At 41.8% G+C, this 23,652-nt stretch overlaps 1 protein-coding gene across 1 annotated transcript in view; it reads left to right on the top strand.

Moving 5' to 3' along the window:
* The window catches only part of NEDD9 (neural precursor cell expressed, developmentally down-regulated 9), a 40,087-nt gene extending 16,735 nt beyond the window's left edge, over positions 1 to 23,352 (top strand). The window contains exons 2-7 of the mRNA XM_064443590.1: positions 865 to 1,305; positions 15,764 to 15,865; positions 17,061 to 17,162; positions 17,611 to 18,834; positions 19,178 to 19,267; positions 20,662 to 23,352. Coding sequence (XP_064299660.1) covers positions 865 to 1,305; positions 15,764 to 15,865; positions 17,061 to 17,162; positions 17,611 to 18,834; positions 19,178 to 19,267; positions 20,662 to 21,195 — 2,493 coding nt within the window. The 3' untranslated portion in view covers positions 21,196 to 23,352. The remainder of the gene's footprint in view (positions 1 to 864; positions 1,306 to 15,763; positions 15,866 to 17,060; positions 17,163 to 17,610; positions 18,835 to 19,177; positions 19,268 to 20,661) is intronic.
* The last annotated feature ends 300 nt before the right edge of the window (positions 23,353 to 23,652 follow it).

The raw sequence follows: 23,652 nt of genomic DNA, 5'->3' as shown, positions 1-23,652 counted from the left end.
GGGTCACTGAGCATGTTATTTTTAAAATAATGTTCTCTTCAAGATCTTACTACAGAGAATTGGACTCTGAGGAACCTTGTCCTTTGAAGTTGTTGGTTTTTTGGTGGTACTGGTTTTGGGCCAGTGGGGGGAGGAAGTTTTTACCTCTTCTAGTGCTGTGCTGCACTGTGCCACCAAGGAAGTTTTCAGAAAGAATTTGAAGGATGGAGCTACATACCAACATGAGCATCATAGTTCAAAAGCTGTGACATTGTGTCAATTTGTATTTTATGCTGTTTTTTCTCGCCAGCTGGTCTCCAGATCCCTGACTTTAAGGAGCCTGCATGTGGCAGCTAAGAAAAGCCAGCCCACTGCCTTTACGTTAATGGTTTCTGCACCTCTAATGGAAAGTCTTTTGGGACCTTGCACATGTAAAAATGTTTGGAAACAATTGCTCTGGATTATGTCCCTGAAAGTCTTGTTCAAGTTTTATTTCAAATACCAGCCAGCTAGCTGTAGCGGTACACAGAGCACATTAATGGGGATATCAGTGACAGGAGATGAAGGTACAAGATCCCAGTCACAGGAGTAGCATCTCAATGCCAAGAGCAGAACTCTTGTCTTTTGTGCAAGTGAATAGACCATATAAAGAGCTTCTATCTGACCTAGTGGAAAAGTTCTCACTAGCCATGTTGGTAATGCATAAGAATCTCATTTCTCCAAAGTGGGACAGAGGAATGCTACATTATTTTCTCCGTTATTTTGATATCATGCACACTTTTTCAAATTCAGTTCTTATTTCTCTCCACCTAGAATATGCTTGAAGTTTTAGAAAAATTCTAGCTTGTTTATTCATTTGATTTACTTGCCCTTCTTTCTCCACAGAATCTTATGGCAAGAGCCCTGTACGATAACATCCCTGAATGCGCAGAAGAGTTGGCCTTCCGCAAAGGAGACATTTTGACAGTGATAGAACAGAACACCGAAGGTCTTGAAGGATGGTGGCTCTGCTCCTTGCACGGCCGGCAAGGCATTGTTCCAGGCAACCGTGTGAAACTCCTGATAGGTCCAGTGGTACAGGACAGTCCTCCTGGCCAGGATATGTCCAATTCAGGATTGATGCATCAATCCTTCAACCAGCAAAAGATCTACCAAGTGCCAAGCTCACATGCCTCAGCACGGGACCCTGTCTACCAAGTGCCACCTTCCCATCTGAATCAGGGAATTTACCAAATACCCACTAGTCACGGTCTAGTGGGACAAGATACTTACCAGGTGCCACCCTCCATGCAGAGATGTCTTGATGGTCCGGTTTTGACTAACAAGGTACGTGCATTTGCTTTCATGTCATAGCTCCAAAGCAGGTCACTTGTGCTGACCACCAGTGAGGTGGTTAATGTCTGTTGATAGTCTGGGGACTTCATATAGGAAGGATAAATATATATATGTATATCTTAACTGTATAAAGTTACAGCAGTAACTTCACTGCTGTGGGAGAAAAAGAAAGGCCCAGTTCTTAACAGCTTGCTTAATTTGCAACTGAGAGACACAGTAGTGCATTTTGGAGCTGTGCTGCTGCAGCTGATAAAGGTGTGGGGAATTATGTGATCTTGTGTCCTCACAGGCTCCCCAGGGAAGCTGAAGCACATCTGGCCTATGGCACTTTTGAATTATATGCTCAAAAGAAAGCTGCTGCGGTGAGATTAACTCTCCCACAAATTAATGAACAGTTACATCATCTGCCGAAGTAATTTTTGTTTAATTAAAAATTATGTACTGCCTTGCTGCAGAAGACCCAATGAGTCTAAACCACAAAGAGAAAGCAATGAATGATGAGACAAGGCCATACTTGGAAGGGTGAGAGAGTAAGAGGATGATGATAATAAGGGATGTTTTAATACCAGATCTAAAGTTTATAAGAGTGAGCTTGATGTTTATCTACAGCTAAATTTCTTGACTGAAAGCGGGAGCTGCAACAGCTCCATGGTGCAGTCATTGTTGCAGAAGTGGAGAGCTCCCAAGCATCAGGGAGAGGTGTTGCATTATGTGGGTCCCCTCCTTGTTCCTCTCAGGTTCCCCCCATCCCCTGTCACTCCCTCATTTTACCTGCACAGGGTACTTGCCAGGTACCCTGGTGCCATACAGTGCATTGGTGGCTGAAAAGGGTTAGGGAAGGTACCTGAGAGAGAAAGGCGATTCTCCTGGCCTTCCAGGCCCTTTATTGCCAAGCCAAAAAGAAGTTCCTACAGTCCTTCCATTCCCAGCTCCAGCTATTAGCATCCTCCTTACCTGTAGAGCTTAAAGCATAGTATTTATATCAAAGTTATGGGAGCAGATGATGTCTGTGTCAGGAAGTTCCTGACTGCTTTAAACTTTCATCTCCTTATTGAGATTGGCAAGACAGTCTTTTTTAAGGTTTTTCCCCTGCCTCACTCACAACTCAGCCTTTTTTGTATCAGGCCTTTGGAAGATGTCTTCTGATGCTTTTATTTCCTTGTTATAATTTCATTTTCCCTGATAAGAGTAAATGCAATTTTTTGCTTTCTGAGCAAGAGAAAAAGATCTGTGAAATCGTTCCAAGTCAAGTTCTGAAGAGGTTGGTTTGCTCAGCTTTTCCACAATTACGCTTTATAGGGAGTGCAGGAAGATAGAATGAGAAAATTGTACTTGCTGCACAGGTAGAGATAGGATCTTTGTTGGAGCAGTTATGTGGGTTTTCTTCAGAAATCTCAAATCTTTTCTTTCCTTTTCTCCTTTCTCTATAGACTAGATGTAGTGACGTCTTTTTCAGGGGCGGTACAGTTTACCTATCCGCAGCAGCATTTAGACACTCTCCAAGGTAGTTAGTGAACACCTGGTAAACAGCCTATTGACGTCACAGCACAGAAGAGATCACATTTTAGTGTATGCCTGCACGAAACATTACAGCGCTATGCAGAGATGCCTCAGCTAGGCGGCTTTGGCCGCAGGAGATACACCATACTGCAGAGCTGCTTTAAAGTCTGTTGGGAAGCGCAAGGTATTAGCTCAGAATAAGTGCGATGTACTTTAATTTTAGGACCTGACCTGCCAAAATGACCATTAGCATAGTTTACTAAGCATAATGCAAGTGTGTGTGTACTCTGCACAGTGTAAGTCTGCAAGGAAAAAATTCTGCATGCAAAGTATATTCTCCTTCCCCCACCCTCTCCAGCTCCAGTGAAACTAAGAGGACATTCTGCATAAACCTGGTTGCTACAGAGACTGTGTTAAAACCTTAGATACACCGAGAAAATTAAAGCAAATATTTCAGTTAAGTGCAAACTTCTTGATGAGATACAAAAATCAGAGGCACTAAAGCACCTGTTTTCTCTGAGTTTCTGCCTAGAAATTTTTCAGCAAGCTTGAATATGCATTCTGAATTCAAGTCACCTTATCTCGAAAATTAAGACCATTTATTTGGCCAACTTATAACTGTTTTCTTTTAATTCCTTGCAACCTATGAAAGATCAGCTATGCTGCATGAAAACAAATGGCTGCAGTGCCAACGGTAGGATACACTAAACACACACATTTATAAAGCATTTTATTCTCAGCAAAGTAGCTACCAACCTGCTTAGCATTAACCAATTCTTGTTACTTAGGATAGGATTGCTTTAATCCTGACTTTAAATTTACTCAGTATTCACTGTGCATTATGGCAGGCTTGGTGGATGGGAAACCTATTGGCAGTGTCCTGCGTTGATCAGAGGCTGACTAGTCTCTGGTCCCTTGGAATTGCCCAGTTTTACACTAAAAAGAGCCCGTTGGGATTGAAACCATGATAGACAGGAGAGAACCACAGGGTTATTAGTAACAGAAGAGTCAGGTAAAACCTACTCCATTCTTCATCATCCTGACCTTGCAAAAACTGATTCTTACTGCTACAGCTGCAACTATCTGCTGATGCCTTTGTGAAAGAAAAACCTAATTAAGGGGAAGCACTTTAACACTTGTCGTCTTTGAGGAAACGGTCTGTCCTCCAAATCCTCCTCCTCCTCTAGGGATCAGTAAAAACAATCCTTAGTATTAAGGAAAGCTGGAAATCTTGAAGATTTGATTTTGGGAATCTTTGCTTTGACTTCCAAATGATGAATCTCTTTTCTCAGACTTGACACCTGCTGCAGTGGCTTAAATGAGCCACTCTGCCTTCTTCCATCAACAGAAACAGCTGGTTAGCGAGCTATGCATTTTGGGTTTTAAGGACTTTGAAAGGGGTTTGCTGTGCAATCACCCTATAAGTAAGCAAGCCTTCTCCCTTCCCACAGCAGTAGCTAGAGAAGACACCATTCCTCTAGACACCCTTCTAAGCAGGACCAGCAGCAGTTTCTAACCTATTCATTTTTGTGCACATTTGCCTGTTTTCTTTGTGCAAATGTGTGGTTTGGCTGCCATACAAGTTTTACAGGCAAAGCTTAGAAACTGCTGTCAGGCAGGAATTGTCTAGCCTCAAGCAACAGTAAATCAACAGCAGGCATGTTATGAAGTTGTGCTGAGGTAATGCATCTCGTTAGCCAGAGAGGCAAACCAAGTCAAAAAGGAGTCCTGAGGCAGGTAATTATAATGATGAATTGATTCTGGCCACACTGTTTGTTGACAACAGAGCTGTATCGGCTCCTTCTATCAAATAAAAATACCACCTTCTAAAACTCACCCTACAAATGACAGAGATAATGAGGAACAATTTTAAAAAGCCTTGGTTAGCCCCAAGCTTTTATAGCTGTCCTAGCGAGTTTAGCCACAAAACAGTCACACCCCTAAGCATGAAGAGTGTCTGAGGAGCATATGGATACAAGAGCTGTATCTTAGAATTTATTCCTTCTTTCTGCCTTCATACTTACTCTCTTTTGCGGCAACCAGCAAAGAGAAGGAACCTTCAGACAAATATGACATTCAGGAAACCTGGGTTTTATCCTTGCCACAGACTTTGGCATACTTTTAGTAGTGTTTTTGCACCTCAGCAATCTCATCTGCAAAATATGTGGGGTAATTATGAGGGAACTCATTCTGTGCAGACTGCTTTGAGAACATCCTTTGGAAAAGATGCTGTCAAAGCATGAAGTCTCTTTTGCATCTGTGATTAATCATTAGTTCACACATGGGCTTTAAACTAGGAAAACCTATATGTAAAAAAAGTTAGCACTGTAATTTAAACACTTTCTGGTTCAGTGTTTCCCCTAAGTGATTTGTTGTGCCGTCTCTGCCATCCTGAAAATAGTATTGACCAAAAAATTTAAGGGAAGCATTTCCTTGTTGGAAAACCATTTTGGCACATTCTGAAAGCTTTCTGTAGGAACCAGTAGCTTTCAGTAGAACTTTTGATCAAGGGAAATCAGCACAAAACAGAATATGAGGCTGATACACCACAGCTGTTTGACCAGGAAAGAGTTGCACTGCAGGGGTTACCAGCCCTGAACTACAGCTCCCACAAGGCATGGACTAACTCAAGGAAAACAGAGATTAATGCCAACTTGGAACATATCAGCTTTTTTGTTTGTTGCTCTGTTCGAACTAGAACTTTACAGTTCAAGAAACACTCAGATTTATCCACCTTTTAAAACTGGATAAAGCAGGATAGGGAAGGAAATCATATTCACACATGAGCATCCCTGGCCTATTTCCCAAGTATAAACATGCCCTTGACAGATCAAGGGTTTCACACACCTGTCACCTTTGTGACCTCTACCTTTTTCAAGGGTTCACTGCCTTCAGCAGGAGGTTTGGGTAAACCACGGCTAAGGGAATGGACCTTGTTCCCTGGTCTTCATGTTGGTTGAATCCATGAGCAAGTGGAAACACCACCCCACACGCAGCACCACCCTGACAGTTCTGGCACAGGCTTCAGTAGCAGAAGCCAGTTAGCTGTGTTATGACATTTTTCCTTCCAATCAAACAAGTACTGTCTTAGCTGGGAGGAAACAAATGGCTGCATATCACGTTTGTTCCAGAAATAAGCCTGCCTTTACATTATCAACTTTTTTCTTGCCGATTTTCACATTTATGAGGTAAAAAGAGACATACATTAAGCATAGCAGAGTTGCATGGCAGATATATGAAGAACGGCATTGCATGAAAAGAGTTGCATTGCATGAAAAAGAATGGGTGCATATCTAGTATTTTGTGGTTTGTTGGCAAAATGTATTTACATTCCAAGACAAAATAATGTCCCCATTTACCCTCAAGTCTGAAATACCACAGCTTCCTGTGATATGGTTTACTTAAAGAGCCCAAACAGTCATCTTACAGTCCCTCTTTTCTTCTGCTTTCACATTACAAATTCTACTTTAGGGATTTGTATCCCTCATAACAAAATATTGCTTCAGTGTTAAAAGTGCTAAACACACAGCAAATTTGCTGAGTGCAGCAGGAATGGTAACACATACCTCAACAGTCAGTGCTCTGTTTCACAAAGCGCACTCTTAAAGGCTGAAATTCTCTCAAGTTAAATGCAAACTCAATGGTAAAAACAGCACACAGCCTTCTCCTTAGACTTGGGAGTTTCACTTTTAACTTTCCATGTGACATTAATAGGAGAAAAGCCATTTTACTGATAAAAAGCTTGTGCAGTTAGTCTATTCTCAGTGGTCTCCATGAAAACCACTGAGTGAAGAAACCCTCATCCGCAAGTCAGGGTAAGCAGTAGTTAGTCAGTGATGTGATTTGTAGAGAAGTATTTTAGGAAAAAGACTGCATTTTATTAGGCTGAGCAAACATATGAGCTCAACATTACTCCCTGTTTCTCCCTAAGCACAGGGCTCTTTTTAATCAGTTCTATTTGTAGACCAGCGGCATGCATTTTTTCCCTGTAGTATCAGAAAAAAGGCCGGTCCTGCAATCTCATCCAACAACTGAGGTCACCAGGGACACAAATATGCCTGCACAGGCACTAGTGCAGGATCAAACCTTAGCTAAAAATGAACAATAATAAAAACTAAAATGCAAGCTCATGGGCTCTTTCTTAGTGGTTAGAAACTTAACTGGACTTTGATTACATCTGAAAATACACTAACCAAACACTAAAGCTAGGGTAATTTAAATTTCCCTGTAAGTACTAAAACCCAAGCACAGCAGCAGAGCATGTTACAAAAACATGAGTGGAAAACCAATTATTCAGAAAGCGAATGTCATCATAAGGAGGAAGTGTGGTTTCTGGAGAGAGGAAATGGATAGACAAAAATGGGTTGCTGATGGTCAGAAGACGTAGTTCTATTGAAATCTAAAGGCTTTGCAGGCATTCGATGATTTTTGTAGATGTTTTGTTTTGGAGGAAGACTAATTAGCATCAGAATATCATCAGTCCATGTGTCTGGCATGAAATGTTTCAATTTTTCCTTTTTAAATAGCAGTGGTAATATTGTATCATTTTTTTAAAAAAGAATATAGATTAAACTTTCTCCCAAAGCAGATCATTGGAATAGAATCGAAGTGAAATTAATACAGTTAAGCTCTTAGGAGACAGAAACCTTCCATAAGGCAGTCCATCCTTAATCCTTAAAAGGACTGACATATTCCCATTGGATCTTATCATCACAACTTTTTTACATGCACACTCAGTCTGGTATAATTATTATAGAGATGCAACAGGCAATTAAGGATGGAATTTATATCTGTTTAAAAGGTGTCTATACCTTCCATAAACTTGTCAAAGCAAGCTATGCTAATCTAAACACCAGTTATAGGAGCACTTGTCTCTACAGCTGCCTTGAGAAACCCATACAGAAATGGAGCCAGAGGGTAGCTTGCGAGCCAGAGAACCTCTACAGATCAAATTAAATTGAGCTTCTTCCTGGTGGAAGGTTTTCTTTGCCTAGTTCTCTCAGAGCAACATAGTTCCCAACCTAAATGATTTAGGGGTACTTCCATTGTTTCTGCCCAAGTGTACCTCCGAGAGCGCTCTTGTGGAATTGAAACTCTTTGGCAATGCTTAATCTCAACCATCATTTTGCCCACTGGGAAATGCCTGTTCACCACAACTGAAACTGGTGACAGGGAATGATCTGTTCTGAGAAATGCCTTAAAGAAAGAAGATATTTGAAGGGAAGCAAGAAGTCATGGAAATACCCTACTTCAACAATTCCCAAATGAAGCTTCCCCCCACCCCCAACTTTCCAACTAGAAATTCAATATAGGAGGGAAGAAATAACAGAAATAAGATGAAGCTCCTCAAAAGAATTAAAATGAGTTGTTTGGACTGAACTAAACTGGTTAATTGTTTGAGAGCCTTTAGGATTTCATGTTGTTCATAACAGGAGGACTGCTTTCTGCCCTACCTGTCCCAGCACCTCATCCTCTCATCCTTTTTCATTTCCTCTCCTCCTCCAAACCTGCCCTAAATTTAGGCTTCTGTCTTTGAGATGAGACAGTCATAGTATTACCAGCATAGAAAACAAGTGCATGTTTGCCAAATGGTTGTTCATGTGACAGCCTTTTTAAAATTAGAAGACTAGACAGACTCGGATGGCCAAAGCAAGACGCAGCTTTAAGTATTTATCACGGGCAAGGTACCAAAATGCTGAGGTGCCGAGTTTCACCACACCATTCTCATTAATCAAAAGTCTAACTCAAATTTAATCACAAGTTTCCAGAGAATGCTTTATCCGATGAATGTACTTCTCCACTAGAAGAACTTATTGCACAACAATTTGGGGATTTTGTTTCTAAGATCCATCCACAGACATTTGTTTCAGGGTGCATGCCTGTTCTGTCACCAGTGCTGTAACGCATCAGCTCATGAGCCCTGTTGGCCAACACATGCAGAAGTGATGATGTCACTGTCTGTGAAAATGAGTAATTGTCACAGGGATGGCACTGGTAAAACTCAGAGTGAGAGTGTTGGACAAGTATCCTCTTTGACACTTCTCTTAAATTATCAGCACTTTTAATAGTAACGGGTATGCTTTGGGTGTCTTGCTCTCTTCCTCTCAAAAAATGGGATGTCCTCAGAAGTGCTCTTTTTAATCACATCTTGTAAGCAAGAATGACTGCACCAGAAGCTAGGAAATATCCCTTCCCAGTCAGCCTTGCAAGTCAAGACCAGCCAGCACCAAGCCTGTTCCACTGAAACAAGCAGAAATGTTGCTCATAACGCAACTGGCAGAAAGCCCCAGAGTTGGTGTGAGTGAGAGCAGGATCAGGTCACAAAAGCATCATTAAAACAAAGAAAGTAATAAAATCTTGTCAGTGACGAAATTGTTGAGCGTTTTTGTGCCTTGTATCACTCATTCAGTAAGGTCTGTAGAGAGATGGATGTTTCTATCTGCATTTAGTTTGTGATCATGCACACCAGAAGTGAGCAAAAATTCAACGCCATAATCCAAAGCTACAGCTGATGCAAGTCAGCACCATTCCACTACACTTAATACAGCCCTGTCATTTTATGCTAATTGGAGCTTAGGTCATTTATGTAACTCCATAGATTTAAAAAAAAAAAAAGGACAATAAACCTGCACTTTAGATATAGGAAAAATACAAAACTGAAAAATAGTGTAATAAACCTGCTTTTCTGTGCTGGTTAATGGAAAGGGTCACACCAGAAGTTGAGAAGTGGGGAATAGGCTAGTAGCAAAGCAGTGGGCTATACCCATGTCACCAGCAGTTTGAATCAAGACCAGCTCATGGTTTTCCATTTTTTATTTTAAATCAGTTTCACAACTTCTGCTCTATATCTTCAAGACTCATAACCCAAAACCTGCATAAATCTGACTAAAGTAATAGAACCTCAGAAGAAGAAAGGTTTAATACCCATTTTCATTACTTGTTATTTGCATTACAATACCATGGGGCATTTTTTAAGACTGGGTATTTACTGGTGAGGCACTTTATAGCCACATTTTAAAGTTTCTGTTTAAATCCCTGAACCTGCAAAGGTAAGCATTTTTAATTAACACACCATGAATCGGTGACATGTGGACATGCGTTAGCCCTGAGAACACGTACAGTTACAGCACAAAAGCAGATCTTCATAGATATAGGTCTTGGGCAACAAATGGACATGAAACATAGGAGAAAATAAGCAGGTATTTTGAAGATGGAAGCAACATCAAGAACCATAAATCAGCTCTGTGTCAGGGTAGTATTTATCATGTATCCCTATCTTGACACATCTTGAATCATACTTCTCAGAAAACTCACTGGGGAACACCCGATCAGGACAAGCGGCAATGTCACTATGCGTGTTGATACTGTGTTTCTTTCCGCCACACAGCAGAGGTGATAACTCAGCCAGGAAAGAAAAATAGTAATTTCTGTTGATTTCATCTTGCCTTGCAGAAACATTTGGGCTCATAGTACTAAAAACAGCTCATAGTTGCAGCTACAAGCCTGGTGTATTAGAAGAAATACCTCTATAGGCTTCCTCCCCTCTCTTTCAGCTTGTGAGCCTTGATCAAAAGCTCTCCAACAGTTCAGTCTTGGCAGAAAATACTCTACTAGAGCATTTTATAGTGGCCCAATATTCATACATTATTTAGGTTAAAACAAAGTGTTATGATTTGATAATCCAAAGACCTATGGCAACTTACAAAACCAAACATTTATAGGAGCAAGTATTCTTAGCACATGTGAGAATGAAATCCCAACCTTTACTCATTGACAGCTAGGAAGCACGTTGTATGTCATCATATAGAGCGAATAATAAGTCAGGGCTACTGCTTTGTAAAAACATTTTTGCTCTTTTTTTTACAGCAGACAGTACTGAGTGATACAATAGGTATTACCATCAGAAAATTAATTACCAGTCACTAGAAATCTTGATGCAGCTTGCAAAAGACAGGAGAGGAGACACTATGCCTTCTGTAAAAAGGACAGTTTTAGCCAGGTTCTTTCAAATACCCGGACTACCTTAGAGACTCTTCTCTTTAACACAACCTTCTTGCAGTTCAACTTAGCCTCAGGACCCTTACCAAAAAAAAATGTTTAAGGAGACACATCTAGCTTCCTAAGTGCATGTCGCAACACAGAAAGAAGGGCCAAGAGGTGGCTTGTTCCCTCATCCAGCATCGTTCAATGGCTCTTGCCGCTGCCTTCCAAATGACTAGGAGTTCAAGAGAGCAGGCATTAGTTCCCTGTCATCCCCCCCACCCCCCCAATTTTCTCTCTCTCTTATAATTTCCCCATATTCTCTTTAGCTATTTCATTCTCCTGACAAGCCTAAGAGAGCCCAGGTATCTTGTATATATCCACCTAAGAGGCTTAGGAACTGAATTTCAACAACTAGAGTTTTGTATAAAATTTACAGAAATGCTTCACAGCAGAAGGCAAAAATGATCTTTTCCCTTTAGTTATATTTTGATTCCTTTTTCCCATGTCCAGGTTTTATAACAGTCCCATTTTATGTACCACCACTTGGCCTCCTCCAGGACAGGACTCTTCCTAGGCTAAGCTACAGCTGATTTTAATAGATAGAGGACTGACAGGTAAGCTTAGCAGCAGTTGATGGCAATAGCTTATCGACTGCTGAAAGCTACCCATGGGCTGAAGAGGAGAGCATCACGGGAGGAAATATATTTTAATACAATTCTTCATCCACATTTTAAAAAAAATATATAAAATTTACCTCACATGTCTCTTCTTTTCTAGCTCCCAAAAGTACTGATCTATTTTAAAAGCAGTCAGCAGGCATCAGTAGGTTCTTGGGGTTAAGAGGCCATACTGGGAAATAGCACGCTACCGTTTTCAGCTCCTGTCTGCCTGTGGTTTGGGTGGGCAAGGTGTTGCAGAGATGCAACATACCTCTGCTTCAGTTCTCTCACCAGCAGAACTCAGCAAAGCTTGTTTCCCATCATTTTGCATATCGGGCATTGCTGTTCATAGGAACAGGCCAAATTCTTCCCTCCACAGTGCTATAAATTCATAGTAATCCTGTTGGCTTCAGTAGATTTATATGCTCTTTGTTCTTGTTAAACAATGTAAACTAGTATCGTGCACCTGCTGTAAGCACGAGAACTGTCTTGTTGCTGACTTAGTTAGGAGTGTTCTCTATTGCAGCCTAACATCCATTTTAATCCTAGAAGAAACAGAACAGGTTTTTTTTCCCCTTATATTTAAGGAAGAATCACAGAATCCCAGGTTGGAAGGGACCTCAGGGATCATCTAGTCCAACCTTTCTAGGAAGAGCACAGTCTAGACATTAACGAACCACAGGACTGGATATTTTGCAAAGTACGTGCCCATTCAGCTCTTTTTCTTGGTTAAGAACATGCCATTGGCATGGAAAACACCCAAGTAGTTGCTTTTGGAAGAGTGTGGTCTTCAATAAGAACAGAACAAACTCTCTGTTCAGTTGTGTGTGTTTTGCAGTACTGAAAGTTTGAAGTAGGCTCACTACATGTTTTACCAGAGCCAAACCTGGTCCTGGTTAGTTGCTCTGCATGGATTAAGCGGTTAACAATGTTTCGGGAATGTTGGGCTAGATAGTTTGTGGGAACACCATCTGTTTCCTTTAACACGTAAACAAAGAAAATTGCTGGTTTGAATGCAGGATTATTTAAACTCAGATGACCACAGGCATTCTTAAAAGAGAAGTAGTAAAAGGAAAGAGAATACTCATGAGGCCTGAAGGTCAGTGACATTTGTTAGAAAATAAATTCCTAAGCACCAGAGGGGGCTGCTATCGCTGTTCCAGAAGTGGGAAAAAGGGAACTTATCTTTTGCAGCCACCTCCTTCCTTCTGAAGTACATCTTCAAGACTAAACTGCCAGCAGACATTCAAAACCATTAAAAAAATGGTTCAACAATGCATTGAAAAGACTGAGCATCACATTCAGAAGCAGCAAGTTAATAAAACGTATTTGTGGGTGAATACCTGAAATCAAAAGTACTAAAACTATTGGGTTTGGTAGCTTTCATCCTTCACCTACCCAGCTACCTCCCTCTTCCCCATACAGAAGCAGCAGTGCGACCACATGTCCTGGCTTCCCGTGTGAAGTACTAGTGTCCTGGGGACATGACAGTCAGAACAAATGTTCCATGTTTTCACTTCATCAAGTAGCATGGGTATTCTTTTAATTACTGTTACAAAATGTTCACTCCAGATATGTTTTGGTGATGAGCAGCTTCTCTTCTGAATTGACTAAGAGCAAGTAGTCCAGAGGGATGTTTAACCTAATAAAAAGTGCTGGAAGGGAAGAGCAGCAGAGGTGCAACAGGTGCTGTACATCTCCTCCGTAGGCAGGGCTGTAGGGGAGCATCACGCATCTAAGGCCTGGAGGAGATCTGTTCAACTCAGACTCCTGATCTGGGCTTAGGATAGAGCTCAGCTTCTGAAGTAGACCACAACTGAGCAAGGGTTTATAAAAATTTCAGACTGAGGGGCCAGTACTCATCTTTTTGGAGCCTGACACAGCCTGACTCCCAGACTTGGAAGGCTTTACCTTACAATCAGTACGTAAAGCAGAGCCAAACTGCAGCAGTGCACCTGTCCTCCCCACTTCCAGGGCTGGCATGGAGCGTCTTGTTGCCTGCCATGAACAGTCTGGGGTTTTTGGGTTTTGTTTTTTTCTTCCCCGCTCAGGGATGGTCAAGCAGTTTCCCAGCATATTAGCAAGCAACCTAACGCCAGAGTGTCCACAGTAGCAAAAGGGTTTGTGGAGGTGGGCTACCTAGGAAACGGCCCTTTGTTTTTACTGTGCATTGTCTGTTCTCCTGGAAGATCATTTTTAAACACCCAATGACTCATTATTGAAGCAACACCATGGTGTAATTTTGGAGCCCCTGGAAGGAACCTCTGACTAAACACTGCTTAAAACCAAATCCTTCTGTTCCTGACTTGGGTGGAAAGCATTTGACTGGCAGCATCCAATTGAAAAAAAGATGCAAAAAAAATGTGGCAAACTATGCTAGTCTGATCACTAGCCCTCACTGACAGACAAGGCGTGAGGGAGCAATGTTGATACAAGCTAGAAGTTTCTCAGGCAAACAACATTAATCCCAGCATTACATGAGAACGGCCTGGGAGGGGTGATGTCTGGAGTGTCCATTAGGGGAACTTCCAGTAGCTTAAGGGAGAACTTTCATAAGAGTTTTGTCTGTAGGTATCTTTTACAGTGTGGTAGCTGACCGTGGGAGAGGAATGGTCAGTCATAAATTCAATACATTTTTAGATTCTTTTTTAAAAAAATCCTATGTACATAAGCCCTATTAACCCCACACCCAGCAGGAGTTCTGTCACAGACAGCAAACTGACCCAGCGCTCTGGAGACCATATTGCTTCCAGTTCCTGTCTTCCCTGTCCTCTGACGCTAATTCAAGGAAAAACAGCCGTAAAACCCACTGTCTTCCCCCACCTGCTAGGCGTGGATGTTCCTCCCTCACCTCAGGCACACACAGTCAGTGCAGAGGCTGGCACTACCAGGCGCACTGCCTTGGGCTGCCCACGTTGAATCAGACCTGTACTGAAAACTGATACGGCAGTCACCTCGGGGAAAATCCAGTGATTGTTTCATGGTACAGGGCCAGAGATTATGCAGCAATATTTGGGCAGCAAGTAAAAAGAATAAAAGCCTGCATTGTTAATATAGCAGAGAAGAGGTAGCAGGTTAGCAGCAGGGACTTTTCCTGCAGACCTCAGTCAAGCAAAATGCAGTGTGAAATCTGGCCAGGATGCTAGGGTTCCTTACAGCAAAAACTGTTACAGGATCTTCACTGAGCATTTGGGCAGAAACTCTGTTCTACATCTTGCGTACATTTCTGAAGACAGTTAGGTACCTCTGGTATAGAATTCTCCCCTGCTGAGGACAAAGCCACATCTTGTATGGGCATATGTAATTTGTCATTTTATGCCTTTGGTGTATTTATATTTTTTGTTAAAGCTAAGTAACACCAGCAGGGGTTAAGGTGTCAGCATTTCCACCATAAACCCAGCTCTTTCTGAGGGTTAGGTAAGATTTCATTTATACCACACTGTACTGAAATTCTGCCATGCAGATGCTGTCCAAGACATAAGGCATTTATTTTTCACCAAATTTTATTTTAAGTCATTATGGTAGTTAATGGTTTAGAAAAATGTCAAAAAATAAAAATTCTAAGGTTGTTGGTTTTTTTTTTTTCCCCAGAGGCTGTTCTTGCTTTATATACTTCAAGAATGGCTTAACATTTCCTATCTCTTAGCCACTAATATGGACAAACCAAATGGAGACAGCATAATTGAATGTCCTGCTTTGGAAGGTTTAAGCACAGCCTTTCTATGTAAAGAATTTCCAAAGCCACAGCTCACACCCAGTCATCTAGGATGTTGTGCTGTGGAGCACAGTAACGCAAGATGTCCTGCTGGAGTAGGTGGAAAATACCTCCACAAGCAAAGGGTGAAGACCCCCAGAGCCTGAACACAGTATTTTAAGCTTCTGTCAGTAAGTGGGGACACTCAGCACCTTAGTGGGAGGAGCAGAAGGTACATAGCCCTGATCTCAGCTAGTGGGTGGTGTAACAGTCACATCGTGGGGTCTATTCTAATGGACAGTCAATGGGAAGAAAGGACAAAGCTCTATTAGGCCTGCTGGAGAACCTGTGCTAGACAAATAGAAGATACTGTAGCAGTAGCAAGCAGCTGTGTCAGAACTGGTCTGGAAGGGAAAGGTAGTGCATTTGTGGCTACTAATAGCACTTTTGCAATGTTCAACTGTGAGAAGCATATGTAGACTTATGTTACTAACATTGCCACATAAAGCATGAATGTTAATCATACTGGATTGTTTATACCCTGCGCAGCTACAGAGGGAGCATGCCAAGATCCTCAAAGGCTTATATTTCCTCTTTTTCTTTTATCCCACAGGTAATAACTCCAGTCAGGTCAGGACAAGGTTATGTTTATGAATTCCCTTCCAAATACCAGAAGGACACCTACGATATCCCCCCTGTTCGCCCTCTCCAAGGGGTAAGTACCAATAAAACTGCCAACAGCACTGACAGGGCACAAAAGGTGATTAATTTCTACCAAAAGTTTATGACCAAAGCAAATTCTCTCATTTCAGGGAAAAAAATTGTTTTAATTAGATGCAGTGGCTTATTCACAGAGCACAGAAGTATTTCAAAGCTGTATTTGATGTTGACTAAGATTTGGCAGCACACCAAACGCAAAAGTCCCATTTGTTTTCTGTGTTTTGATCAAAGAGTATATCTAAACAGAATAAACTTGCTGCCTGGGAACAATTTTTTTCCTCTTATTGTTGCATAGTTGACAGTAATGCACTCAGTAAGGGTAAAATTATCGCATAGATGAACACCTACTATGCAGGGAATTGTTTTCATCACGTATCTAACGCACCATGTCACTGAACTTGAAATACGTCTTTGTTCTGGGGAACACCCTTAGCATTCAATCCCCAAGACCACAGGCACCTAGAGTAGATGCTTGCAGGACCTGTAACTCAACAACCTTGCATCTGTCCATGGCTCTTTGACAGAGCAGCTCCTAGGGAGCAACACTGAAGCCCAATATTATGTAAAACAGACTGACACCAAATGGCTGGAACTGTTGGGAAGTCTGGATTAAGAGACATTCAGACAGTGTCCTTAGAACACATGCAGAACCCACTGAAATCTAGGACATGCCACCAAGTTGGACACTTGAATCATCTGACAGCTGTACTTTCTGCTAGTAAGACAGCAGGCTGCACCCAATAAAGCAAAGAGGTGATGCTGATGGTGCAGCCTTAGTTTCAGACAGTTTAGCATGTGCTAGTACCAGCTTATTCCTCAGTCCCTCTAATCTCTATCAGCAAGGGTGTGATCAGTTCTGGTCACATGAATATACTGCTTCCCTGTTCACCCCAACAGGTATCTGTAATAGGCTGGTCTTGGTTTAACTCTTGGGATGAAGTCCGCTGTGACTTCATCTCTCCAGCCTGCTGTCCGCACAATTGCCCGGAGGGGACCTAGCAAAGCGCATTTCTTCCTAACTGCCCAAAATACCAGGCAGATTCAATCAACTCTCCCACATGAAACAAGGCTGAAGAGCTCTGATCATCTTCAGGCTGTTTGAGATGAAACACGGAAACCAAGAACACTCATCTGAGGTCAGAGCTTTCCTGAGGTGACTTGTTTCTGTAACCAATTTATTCTTTCTTTAGATATACGACATTCCCCCCGCATTGGTTAAGGGGTCTACATTTCCAGTTCCTGTGGAAGAAGCAAAAGCTTTAGCAGTCTATGACATACCATCTGCCAAAGGGGTAAGTATTACGCTGTTTCCACAAGATGCTGTATTTTCATGTCTAACCAAAGACGTGTTTAAAAAAGAGTTCCTGTATGATCCTGAAGGGAAAGGAGATTCAGTACTTTAAAGATTTCCTTAGGTTTTTAAACTGTTAAAACTGGTAGAGTGAAACACTACATCAGAATTATTAATGTTATGGAGTGTGAATTGATAATTAGAACCTACATTATCTTTGTGGCGGCATGCTGCCTTTTTGGATTTTACTGCTTATGAGAGGTTGCATCAAGATGAATGTTAAACAGTGAGACATTAAAACTGACGCTTGGTCAAACTCAGGATAAGTAGCTGACTCCATGAAAGTCAACGGCAGATCTTCCATCCCGGCATTTTATAGGCTATATGGAAGATGTAAAATATTTTGCTATTCTAGTCACAGGTTTCATGGTTTGCTTTCTGTGATTCAGGTCTACGCTACACCTCCATCTGCATGCCGAAATGATACAGGCCTGAGGGAAAATTTGCAGGATTTTTCATCTCCAGCAGGCCACAGTGTAAGACCAGAAGGAGTATATGATATTCCTCCTTCCATCACCAAAACAACTGGGAAAGAACCTAATAAATTTTCTCCTGAGAGCCTTCTACTGCCAGATGGAGTGCCAGAGAAACAGAATATTTATGACATCCCTATGAACCATCAAAACCATTTTCTTGGACAGCAAATTGCCCCTCAAAAAGATGTTTATGATACCCCGAGGGGAATTGCATTCCCAGGACAACAAATGGGACTCAGTGAAAATCTCATCCCAGAAGGAAGAGAAGGTGTGTATAATGTGCCACCACCAGTCCTCCAAGACACTAAAGGCTTACAGGATGTGACTGATGGGATAAAGAGGTTGTCTTTCTCCAGCACAGGAAGCACAAGGAGTAACATGTCCACATCTTCAACAACATCAAAAGACTCTTCTTTCTCAGCATCAACTGCACAGGACAAAAGACTAATCCTTGATCCAGACACTGCTATAGAGAGGCTTTATTGCCTCCAGCAGATGGTAGAGACAGCTGTCAATAACCTCATGGCCTTCATTACAGCAGATTGGCGGTCTTATGGATATATGGAGAAACACATCAATGAAATTCACACTGCTGTGGATAAGGTAGAGCAGTCGCTGTTGGAGTACCTTCAGTTTGCAAAAGGATCAGCAGCCAATGCCTCCTGCCTGCCTGAGTTCAGCCTCCTTAACAAAATGAGGAGGGAGGTGCAAAGGCTGGAGGACTCTCACCAGATCCTTACCCAAACCGGTCACGACTTGAACAGCTACAACTGGTCTTTGAATGTTCTAGCTGTCAACAGACTGCAGAACAAGTGTGATGACCTGGATCGGTTTGTTATGGTGGCAAGGACAGTCCCGGATGATGCCAAGCAACTGACCACTACCATCAGTGTCAATGCAGAGGTGCTCTTCAAACAGGCATTGAGCAGCTCACGTTTCAAAAACATACCAGAGAATATCATGAACACACCTGACTATGTATATGACAATCCTCATATGCAGCATCATGGAGAAAAAGCACAGAATCACTGCAGTTCCCTTCCTCCACTCCTGAGTAAAGGTCAGCACCCTCACAATACCACCAGTGAGAGCTCGGAAAAGAGCTGGATGGATGACTATGATTACGTTCACCTGCAGGTAGGTAAACCCAAAACTTTTGTCTGCACAAGACCAAGTAGTTGTTGCTGATGCTTCTGTTTGCAAAAGCTGTTCACAGGAAGGTAGCAATCAGATTGTCATGCAAACACACATTCAAGAGTAATTTCACCAGGCTGATTACTTGCTTTCAAATAAGAATGTTGCATACATAATAGCAATAGCCTTTTGCTCTGCCACGCTATCCTTTTCTTCTCCATACTCGTAGTGGTGCGCTACCAGTGAAAAAACCAATACAAACAAGCCTGTTATTTGACCTATGAGTTGTCATCTAGCTCAGGAGCTGTTTTGATTTAACACAGTCTTCTTATATTATGCAAAACAGGGGAAAGAAGAGTTTGAAAGGCAACAGAAGGAACTGCTGGAAAAAGAAAATATCATCAAGCAGAGCAAAATAGAGCTGGAGCACCATCAGGTATGTTCACTCAGATGCAATAATCACATTGAAATGCAGTGTTCCTTGCATGTAAGGAGTACTGGTCAAATAAAGCAGGAGGTGCCCTTCCCTTAGCAGCGTGCAACTGCTAGCCTCATGGCTTCAAGGCGTGCACGAGCACCAGCACGTGCGGTTGGAAAGTCCCAGGTGCTAGATGGTGAAGGCAACAGTGGCTCCAGGTTAGTTTCTTTCCAAGTGGGATTTGTGCCAGACAGGCTCCATCAATGCAAAGGACAATGACACACACTGTCATGCACAAAATGGGAAATAATGAGCATTAAGATTTTAGCACCTTCCTGACGCCGTGCATCTATGTCAGTGGTTGCTTATGCCAGAGACAGTTTAAGTATTTACTGCAGAGCAGCTATTCTGAAGATCAGCACCTCTGCCCTGCTCATTTCCTTGTTGCCACTCGGTAACTGAGTGGAAGCACAACCACAGCTCTCAGTGTTTGGAACGACAACTCTTGTGGCAGGAATAAACCTTTCCCTTCAAAACAATTTCCAACCATATCAACTGAAGAGACTAATTATTTTTTTATACAATACACCATTGCAATTGGCCCAGTGCATATGCATGATGAGCAGTCTCTGTCTCCAGGAGTTTACCACAGAGGAGAAAGGCTTCTGCAGTGTCTCACAGTGGATCAGTCACAAAGCCAGCCTGAGAACTTGGCTTTCCTGACCTGCAGTCCAGTGTGCCTTAATCACTGGACCACACTGAATAGGCATGCCACGGCACATCTTCCGTGAACATCAATACTATTAAATACTGTGCTTAACATAACTTCTAACGCTAAAAAAGCAGGTCATGTAAGAGTGAGGGCTGTCACTTTGCCCTCATTAATTCTTCAATATGTTTTTGTCATATCATATGGCAGAAAATTGTACAAGCAGCGTGGAGGTGAGAGTTAAAGGTTTGTCATCTCAAAATCCCACAGAGATAGCAGCTTTTTAAAGATTGCGTAGGAGTCACTGCCACTTGGATCCATCTCTCTCGCCTGTGATTCCAGAATATTCCAAATGAGCAACAGCCTGTAAATTCAGGAGGGTTTTGGTGGGGTGGGGTTGGTTCGGTTTTTTGGGCTTTTTTTGGTGGGGGGGTGTGTGTGTGTGTGTAGGGGTTTCTTTTTAATGCAAATAAAGTATTTTAGATGTTTTCCTCTTCTGAACTCTCTGTATTTGGATTTACGGTAACTAAAGTGCTTGATTACCAAAATAAAAGCTCTTAGAAAACACATATAATAGTTTTTATTTAGCACAAGGCCAGTCTAAGATACCCAGAGTTATCCTGAGCCATAAGGTGAAATTGTAATATGTAACAATATCTTATGAGACTATTCTTTGAAGAGAGCCTTTCTGTTTGCCTTTCAGATTAATCAGTTTCAACGTCTGGAGCAAGAGATCACAAAGCCAGTAGAGAACGACATCTCAAAATGGAAACCGCCTCATGCTCTCCAGACTGCAAACAGCACTGCCACCTCCCATGACAGCCAGCTGCTTTTATTCTATTCTGACCAATGTGAGACTCATTTCAACTCCCTCCTAAATGCCATTGACGCCTTTTTCAGTTGCATCAACGCATCTCAGCCTCCCCGAATCTTTGTGGCTCACAGCAAATTTGTCATTCTGAGCGCTCACAAACTTGTGTTCATTGGGGACATGCTCACGAGGCAAGTGACGACTCAGGACATACGCAACAAAGTGATGAACTCCAGCAACCAGTTGTGTGAACTGCTAAAGAGTGTTGTTCTGGCTACCAAGATGGCTGCCTTGAACTACCCCAACACGCCAACCCTACAGAAGATGGTGGACCGAGTAACAGAGCTGTCTCATTACGCACAGCTGTTCAAACTCTCGCTGGTCCAAATGGCCTCCTTATGGAACCCAGTGAAATCCAATCCATGAGCGGCAAAACAGAAAAGCAAAAAAACTGGAGCTGTTTTTATGTAAATTTTTTTGTAAGATATTTTTAATGAAATATTTTAAATACATTCTTATGTGTTAGAGAATCTAATGAAATCAGGGATCTGAGAATACATCTGGTTCTATATTAGGTTTCGAATACACATTTAGATATGTATACACTGCATATATGTATATGTTGCTACATTTCCTAAAACATTAATTAAGCACCTTAAAAATTATGCGTCAGGTAAGCAGTGCCTATGTTTTGTATATACTGCCTGTTTCCTCAGTATATTTGTTAACTGGATGCTGCACTCTTCGTGTTTCATTCCATCTTGATTTTGGCACATGGACTTGGTTGTAAAACCTACTCGTAGCAATCCACGAAGCAAGTGTAATGGTTCTCATAGAACTCCATTCCCTTAGAAATTACTTTCTATACATTAATTCCATGAAATTTAACTCTTCTCTTGACGTTCCTTTGTTACGTACAGCATTGAATCATTCTGAATGGCATATATGCACAACTGCAACAAGCAACGTATCAAGCAAGGCATACAGCGTTTGGGAGAAAAACATTTTTAGGCCATCTAAGAAACAGAGCCTTCTAAGGAGGAAGGCAGAATCGTGTATGTTTAATATCTTGTGGCATTCAAATTTTGCTATTTCTAATAACTGTACAACATGGGATTTCAAAACGTGGATGGGTTCCCAGCAATGTAAATTCAAACACGTTTACCTTGTATGACCTTGCACTGGTAATTAAATTTAACAGTCAGGCTTGAAAGCCTTGCTGTTCATGGACTCAGAGTTATCCTGAGAGCATCCCAGGATCAACTGGGCTCATCTTTGAGGCTGCAGATGAGCAATGTCTCAAAGTGTCAGTCCTTTTCAGAGGGATTAGTGTACAAATTGTAATTCACATAGAAAGAAAACAGCTTAATTTGAAATAACGGATATTTGAACATCTCTATAGCATATACACAATTTAATGAAGAAATAGCACTTACTTTTCTAGACATATTCTTGGGAATTAATTGCATCTATTGCAATTCTGACTTCCATATTGGGCTTTTTCTCCAAATTCTGTTGCATAGGTGCTGGTCCTTCTGCACTACACTGTTGCCAAAAATGACCTCCCGTTTTAATGGGCCCGTTCCATCAGTAAGTACACACAATCCTTCCCAGTAATTTTCAATTTAGACCCTTAAAAATCATTAGCAGAGTGGTAGACTGCTTTAGAATTCCACGTACGCAGGCCACTCCAAAACATGTATAAACTGATTTGTCTTCGTTACCTTTTGTGAACCCGCTAAAAGTAAGGCACAGAATGCCAGTTGCTTGTGGTCCTCAGACTAGAAGCCAGTGGGCAAAGTGGGCAATAGCTCAGGTAAATACCAGGTGATTCTGGTGTTTTTAAAGCAGAAACACTACCGTCCTTGCTTAGTTCAAGGGAGTGCCGTGTTGAGGCGTTCTGAGTGTTTGCATCAGTGAGCAGATCACCTATAAATGCACACTCATGAGGTGAGTAGCACCTAGAAAACTGGCACTTCTGCCTAACTTTTTCTGTATCTGAGCACGTGCCTTATTGAAATGGGATTTGTTGTCTTAGATAACAAAACTATTTCAGCAGTGCATGACATCTTGTAGTCTTTATGTACTGTCTCAGAGTGAAGCTACCATGGTGTTGCTTCCAGAGTCTGCAGAACGTTCCGAGGAAGGCCAGTGGGACCCAGCACAACTTCAGCTGGCCCAGAATCAGCTCCAGGGCTTGGCTCTGGCATAACATCCAGAAAGGGTGGTTATCCTATTTTAGGCTGTCCTAACCGATAGCCAGTTGTCAAAAAGCAATCCACATGAACCTGTTTTGTACTCATGTTGTTTGGGATTCTTTTGGATTTCCTCGTCCATTATTTTTTCACTGTATATTCTTAAAATGAGAAAATGTTTTGAAGTTTAGTGGTTATGTTGATAGCTTGTGCTTTCAAAAGGAAAACCTTTATTGCAAGCCTGTATCACAGTTTGTTATTTTGTAGAGAGTCATTTTAAAATTAATAATTAGCTTTTTTATATAAAAAAGGCAACTCTTGGTCTTATTTTTCTCTTCTTTTCAGAGTCTCCAAGTATATTAAAAGGAAATATTGCTGCTTGCCTGTATTCATAGAATTATTAAGGTTGGTTGGAAAAGATCTGTAGGATCATCAAGTCCAACAATAACCCAACACCCCCATGCCTTCTAAACCATGCCCTGGAGGGCCACGTCTACATGTTTTTTGAACACCTCCAGGGCTGGCGACTCCACCACCTCTCTGGGCAGCCTGTTCCAATGCCTGACCACTCTTTCAGTAAAGAAATTGTTCCTAGTATCCAACCTAAACCTCCCCTGACACAGCTCAAGGCCATTTCCTCTCATCCTATCACTTGTTACTTGGAAGAAGAGACCAACACCCGCCTTGC

This window comes from Phalacrocorax carbo, chromosome 2 (genome assembly GCF_963921805.1).
Source record: "Phalacrocorax carbo chromosome 2, bPhaCar2.1, whole genome shotgun sequence".
NCBI classification, from domain to species: Eukaryota; Metazoa; Chordata; class Aves; order Suliformes; family Phalacrocoracidae; genus Phalacrocorax; species Phalacrocorax carbo.
The sequence above is the reverse complement of the archived record's forward strand: the minus strand, read 5'-3'. Positions and strand labels throughout refer to the sequence as shown.